The 7407-nt window shown below is 36.2% G+C and overlaps 2 protein-coding genes across 2 annotated transcripts in view; one reads left to right on the top strand and one right to left on the bottom strand.

The window, feature by feature from the left end:
• Positions 1–849: 849 nt before the first annotated feature.
• On the top strand, positions 850–1584 carry LOC106763605 (probably inactive leucine-rich repeat receptor-like protein kinase At2g25790). Its single transcript, XM_014647777.1, has one exon. The coding sequence runs from the start codon at positions 850–852 to the stop codon at positions 1582–1584; it is 735 nt and encodes a 244-aa protein (XP_014503263.1).
• A 4359-nt stretch (positions 1585–5943) lies between these two features.
• Positions 5944–7407, bottom strand: part of LOC106763604 (E3 ubiquitin-protein ligase Hakai-like) — a 2538-nt gene continuing 1074 nt past the window's right edge. The window contains exon 3 of the mRNA XM_014647776.2: positions 5944–6901. Coding sequence (XP_014503262.1) covers positions 5959–6901 — 943 coding nt within the window. The 3' untranslated portion in view covers positions 5944–5958. The remainder of the gene's footprint in view (positions 6902–7407) is intronic.

Genomic DNA, 7407 nt, shown 5'->3' with positions numbered 1-7407 from the left:
AAAGTGAAGGTTTACTTAAAACTTAATTTGAAATAAAAAAATATATAAACTGAAAAAAACTTTAATCAGCAGATATTAAAACATCTATATCATCTCTATATTTTACGGATTTTCATTCTAAAACAAAATATATCATATTATTCTTCTTAGACTTAATCCTTCCCTTTAATTTTATATTTGTGTGAAAAATGAGTCTTTTAAGTTTTGAATTATTTTAATTAAGTCATATTTTTTTTAAAATTACACATTTTATTCTAATCATTAACTGTTTAGTTGAATTGTATTTTATATTTTGATGAAATGGTATTGTGATTTTTTTATTAATGAATGAGATTAAATTTACTTTTTTATATTTTCTTTCCTCCCTCATTTCCCTTTTTATCCCCAGTTTCTCTTTTCTCTTTCTATCTGGCCAACTCCTGCTGCTGCAGGGTAAATCTGACTTTTCACTTTCTATCTGGCCAACTCCTGCTGCAGGGTGAATCTGACGTTTTCCCCTTCCTCTAACGTTAATGGGTCGACGGAGAACTTGAGCGTTGGCCACGGTGGTGCGGCCGAGAGTGATTGTGGTGAATTAGAATTGATCTTCGGCAACGTGGACCGCCTCAAAACCCTCACTTTCCTCAACCTCGGCGCCAACTCCTTCTCCGGAGAGATCCCGGCCGCAATCGGGAACCTGTCGGAACTGCAAATGCTGTATCTTTCCGCAACAACTTCGAGGGAACCGTCCCCAGGGAAATTGGAAACTTGTTGAACCTCGAATTTTTGGGTTTGGCTTATAATCGCAAACTAGCGCCGTGGGAGTTCCCATTGGAGTTTAGGAAATTAAAAAATTTGAGGTCTATGCATATGCCGCAGTGTAACTTGATCGGAGAGATTCTAGAATATTTCGGGGATATTTTCACGAACCTCGAACGGTTGGATTTGGGGAAGAACAAGTTATCAGGGAGCATTCCGAGGAATTTGTTCTCGTTGAGGAAGTTGAGGGTCTTGTACCTGTTCAGTAACAGATTGTCGGGTGTGATTCCTAGTGCTACGATGCACTGTTTGGAATTAATCGAGCTTGATTTTGCGAAGAATAATTTGACGGGTTCCATACCCCCAGAGTGTGGAAAGTTAAAGAACTTGAGTACCTTGCACTTGTACGAAAATCACTTGGTCGGTGAGATTCCCGTAAGTTTAAGCCAAATTCCTAGTCTCATCTATTTCAGGGTTTTCAGCAATAACTTGAGTGGAACACTGCCTCCAGAACTAGGCTTGCATTCCAAGCTTACAGTGTTTGAGGTTTCTGAGAACCAACTCAGTGGTGGGTTGCCGGAACATTTATGTGCAGGTGGTGCCCTTATTGGTGTGGTTGCATTTTCCAACAATTTTAGTGGAGTTTTGCCTGAGTGGATTGGGAATTGTCCTTCTCTAGCCACTGCAATCTACAACCTTTGTTCCAAATGCTTGACAGACAGCGTCCAAAATGGGGCTTACCTTTCCCCCAACTTGAATCTTCTGTCAGCTTTTGGTTTAGCTGGAAGTTGTTTTTCGGATATCATATTGGGAGCTAAATCAAATGAGCTTGTTGGGTGGACATGAGATATTTGTTCTAACACAGTATCCCATATGCATGTTCACAAAGTTATATTGCAGTCTGGTTGTGATTATCTACAAGGTCTGTCCCGGTCAGGAATTCAAGAAAGTCATTCACAAGTAACAAAAGTTGATATTAGCTGGCAAGCATTGATTAAATTAGCGCAATGGTTTTATTCTGATTAGCTCCCTGGTCCTCCATCTGGATGGTTGTGGGATAATATGGATGATCAAGAAAAGCTATTTAATCTACAACCATATGTCGAGCTTTATTGGCTTGTCGAGTTCTGGATTTTGGAAAATATTCAGGAAGCTTGCTTTAATGTTATTATGTCTTGTCTTGATTCTTACTGCAGCAATCAGCGCACACCTCCGCGTCCACCTTCATCAACTTCTCATAGGCTTCACACACTTCCCCGTCGTTCCCCGTCGCGCTCGGCCTTGACCAAAAATAGCAACATCAATCCAAAAAATATGGATTGAAATTTTGACACCGTCCTCTAGAAGGGATTAAGGAATAAAGTAACGTGAAAAAGGAAACAATCGAATGCATTGAACAAAGTAATGTACATAGACTTATTAAAACCCATCCATTCTCTGATTCAATGAACAAAGTGATGGTAAATAGATACCTACTCTTCATTTCCAAAACAGAGACAGCAGAGGGACTAAATTCCACTTCTCACTAAAATGTTATATCAGTTTTTCTAAATTTGACGCATAATCGCACATCGTGTAACCAAAAACAGGAACACCATCCAAATATCGAGAACCAAATAGACATGGTTCAATACACATAAAATTGACATACACAACACTGTGATAGTGATATCTGCAACTCGTTCATAACGAAAACGATGGATTTCTATTCTCAACCGAAATCAAAATCCAGAAAAAAATAATTTAATTTAAAAAAAATCAGAAAATCAATACCGAGCTAGCCTTGAAATAGAAAAAAGAGAAATTAACAAGAGCAGAAACTTACATCCTTTGAAGAAAATCAACTACAATAAAACCCACGTTCCAAAAAGAAAAATAATTTTAAAATACGGATATCAATTAGTTTTTGTTAAACACTAAAACTCGATTTTTCTTTTATTTTGACCGTATTTCCATTAAAAGAAGAGAGACAGCACAGTGTCGTGTACCGTGACACCGACGATCACTCTCAGCCGCAGCACGTAGCCAACGCTCAAGTTCTCCATCGATCCATTGTCGTTAGAGGAAGAGGAAGACGACATATTCATGCTGAATAGAAAGTGAAAAAAAAGACTGGAGATAAAAAGGGAAGTGAGAGAGGAAGGAAAATATAAAAAAGGTAAATTTAATCTCATCCATTAATTAAAAAATTCACAATGACATGTCATCAAAACAAAATACAACTCAGCTATTTAACGTGGATGAGGTTTGTATTTTTATAAAAATTATAAGTCAACTAAAACAGTTCAAAATTTGAAATTGAGATTTTTCCATAAATATAAAGACTAAGGGAGACATTAAATCTTTTTCTTATATCAAGTTTGAATGTTTATTTCTCTCACACTATAATTAAACTCGTCAAATCTTCTTAATTATATATGTAATTTTGGACAGCATGCATGATTGAACCAAGATATAAACATGCATACCACCCATATAAAACTGCACCAAAAATGAGTTTGGGATGTACTAATGATATGAATATGTATGAGTTTGGTATGCAAGAAAATGCAAGAAATTGAATTTTATGTTCCAAAACCAGAAATAACAGATTTTACTGCACCAACAACTAAGTCAGGACAGTTTCTATTTATCAATGAATGCTGATGCAGAGTTTATATACGCAATGCTTTGAACATGTTTAAAATGATGAATATGGATGGATAATGCTATTTCATCATGTAAAACAAGTGCAGAAATATAATTCACAGTTTGGAACGTGCTTTGGCAGCAACCAAAATTATGTGCAAATGCTGTCACGGGAGCACAGGTATATATTAAGATACAAAATGTGATGGGTTTGGTAAGTCTAAAATGATGAAATGAAAAGGAGAATAAAGACTAGAAATTTCAATCCGTTCCGTTTTATTAATTTTAAAAAAAAAAATCAGACTCAACTAAATTAAAATAATAAATATAAAAATTAAATCAAATATAATACATTTATACGTAATATTGACACTACATGACACAATATTAACTTGATACATCACACAATATTAATTTGACACGTATATAATTTTTTAATTAAAAAAAAATAAAGAAAAGCTAAAAAAGCAAAAGAAGAAGATACATAATATACCCTATTCACGTACTATTAACTATTTAAACCACTTTAACAAAAAAAGACTATGACAGAAATTAATTAAATTTGAGACCTGATTACTAAAAAAATAAAGACCAATTGAATAAGTTCAACAAAAATAAAAACTAAATGGATTAAATATGTTTATAGTCTCTATACTTTGGAGTGATTTTGATTTTAGTCTCTCTTTTAAACTAAAGTACAATTTAGTCTTTCAACTTTACAAAACTCTGGTTTTAGTCCTTTTTATCAAATTTTTTTAACTTTATTTGCTGTTTGAAACGCCTTTCTCAGTTAACGTTGAAGCAAAATGTGTCAAACAGTGTAAACAATCCAAATGCAATAATGAAACGTGCTTGAAATAATAAATAAAGTTATAAAAAATTGGTAAAAATGTCTAAAACCAGAGTTTTTTAAAGTTGAAAGACTAAATTGTAATTTAGTTTGAAAGAGAGATTAAAACCAAAATCGTCGCAAAGTATAGGGACTAAAAACATATTTAACTCAAACTAAATTAATACTTTAAGTCTAATAGAAAATTAAATTAGTAAAATAATTAGATGTTAGGCAAAGTTGAAAAATCAAAATGTGTTACTAAATTTTACATTGAATAAAGATAAAAAAAGTTGAATAACATATAAAAAAAATTCAAGCTCATAATCTTAAAAGTTTTAAATTAAATATTATATTATTTTTTATACGTAAATTTGACCTATTGGTGTTGTTTATAATTAATAACCCATTCTAAAAAAAATCCATCACACCATGTATTCCTCTCTTCGCATGAAGTTACAAACAACATTTTATTTTAAGACTTCTCGAGTAACTTCAATTCCTCCACTGTTAGTTTCTCATGACAGCGTTCAAGAAGAAATGTAAGCGAGGAACACGTTCATTTTCTTCTCTGTTTGCAATCCTTTATATTTACTTTTTTTTTTCTCTATTTTGTAATCCTTTATACTATAGATATACACGAAAGAAAGTAAGATTCAAGCTTTTGACCCACAAGTTTGAAAGACGTTGAACATAATCTTATCTACACAACATTCTTTTATTGGGTGAGTGGTATAAGTTTAAAGAGACTTGTTATAAAAATACTCAAGGTACTATTTGAAAAACCAATTAAAAAACTGATTAGTTAAGTTAATAAGGACTTGGAAATATTAATTGTGTCACAGTTGCTATAAAAAAATTGTTAATTTACCGAAAACAAAACAAAATTTAGTCTCAACGGTTAAAGACAGTAGTAAAAAATTCTCTATCCTCTGATGTTGCTATTGGTAACAAGTAAAAGATAAAATAAAGTACCAGTTATAAATTCCAATAATAAGAGAAGAAAAAAGTTAAATGAGTTCTTTCAATTGACATGTATGCAAACTAAATTTAATTTAAAAACTATAATTTATTTTCTTATTTTCTTTCCCTGTATAAAAAATTATCCACACTAAAGCTAGCTAAAAGCATGGCCAGGACCACAACCCATTCACAATGAAATGTCTTCATATTACAAGGACTGGATGAGAAACAGATATGCAAAAACCAAATTTGGCACCATTTCCGCAAAAGGTACTTCTGGAGAGGAGCAAACTTGACTCACTAGAGTCAGCCAGCAGCGAAAACCATAAACACGTCCACCAACATCACTGCGTGCAAACAAGCTGTTGTTCCTGAAACTCGTGAGGGATAATTATAGCATCTGGATCAAACTGATTTCATTGCACATTAACTCCGTATACCGAATACTGATTGGAGAGCCATTTCATTATGGTTCCACTTTTATATCGTGATTCTAGTACCCAAGGCGACATAAAAATTTTCGTTGCCTTTCGTAAATGATAATGAAAAGCTTAATGCAGTTAAAATATGCAAATACAAAATAGGCCCAAAAGTAAACGGTTTAATAGCTGTTTAGCGATTCGAATAATGCATGACGAGACAAACATGCGCAGAAACATCCTCAAAATTAAACAGATAAATCCAATATAGTAACGATAGAAAGCCTAACTAGCCCCGACTACCAAAGCCATCACGGTTATCATGCTGCCACCCATAACCCTGACCATCATGCCCAATCTCCCCAGAATAGTAGTTTTGTTTCACATGTGGTGGTGGGGAGGTGGTGGTGGGAGGCGCATGGGTTGTGGTGCAAGTATGCCTTTGCCCTCCCTTGGATCCACAACCATACCACCCTGTGTTTGTTCAAAAGGCACACCACCAATTCCTGAATTCCAGGACTGGGGATAATTTCCTGGAAAATTTGGGCCATTTGGGGCACCTTGAGGGAATCCCAATAGTGAACTCTGCTCCCCACCCATATCAGCACCTGAGTCCGGCCTAGCCATATCATAGGGAGCACCATAAAATGGTTGAGCTCGTTCATTTGGGTAAGGGGGGTAACCTAATGGCAAAGGAGGGTTCAACATTGGGTTTGAAGTAACCAGGGAGGGAACATTGGAAGGTTGTGAGGGGTGCATCGTTGGATACTCAGAAAATGGGGTCTCTGGACCCACTGCTTGCTGCCTGTCAGAAAACTGGGAAGGTTCTTGTGGGGGTTGTTGCATGTCAAAACTTTGNTGATGAAAACCCTGTTGTCCGCCTCCAACAGAGCCAGGCATGGTATCTGAAGGGTGTTGTTGACCGTAATATGGTGGTGGCTTTGGCTGCAGGGTTTGCCTTGAAGGTGGTTGCTCCCTAGGTGTCTGTCTACGAGATTTGTCTTCCANATCATGTTGCTGTGAATTCGAACTAGGAGAAAAAACTGGTCTTTGGGGACCTCTAGCAGTGGAATCTGAAGCAGTAGATTGCCTAACACTCTGTGCCTCTGAGTCATTTCCATCTTCTTTATCAGCATTGGGTCGAAGAAGGTTGGCATGGCTGTCTTGGATATGAGATTCAAAATCAGCTTTCTTTAAGAAAGATTTGAGACAATGAGGGGCAACACAAATGAGGATTCCTTCCATCATTTCGATTGTTTGAATTTTCTGGATTCGTTCATCACACCTGTTTCCCAAGAATGTCAAAAAAACATATTTTACATAACTATTTCGGTCGGGTTTGGAGGTCCCTTATAACATTTCTGACGGGGACTTGCGGGAGGCCGGACGATCATCATGGTCCTCTTCAAACTCAAGGTTCTTCGTTCTTCCTCCTTCCTTCTTCTCCAAGCTGGGCGGGGGCGCGTACCAGCCAAAGGCACTCCGATGCTCAAGTCAGTAAAAGTGACCGAACGGTCATCAATATAAGGGATGCATGTAGTGTGCATAATATATATCGTCGTCTAAAATCATACCTGAGACCTTTATTTATACTAGTTGTAATGGGCTTTTACCTTTTGCAGGCCTAATGACGGCCCAATCACACCTTAACCTCCATTAGGGGCTTTAATGAATTATTATCGCTTATAATATATCCATGGTGGTTGGTCGGCCTGGATGATCGGCCTAGCCCATCAGCCTCAACTACTCGGCCATCCGGCCTCACAGATACTTAGCCAAATCTGGCATCTAGATTTCGGCCTCAACTGCTCGGCCATCCGGCCTCACAGA

The sequence above is a fragment of the Vigna radiata genome, chromosome 6, assembly GCF_000741045.1.
Source record: "Vigna radiata var. radiata cultivar VC1973A chromosome 6, Vradiata_ver6, whole genome shotgun sequence".
NCBI lineage: Eukaryota > Viridiplantae > Streptophyta > Magnoliopsida > Fabales > Fabaceae > Vigna > Vigna radiata.
This window is presented reverse-complemented; position numbering and strand designations above follow the sequence as displayed.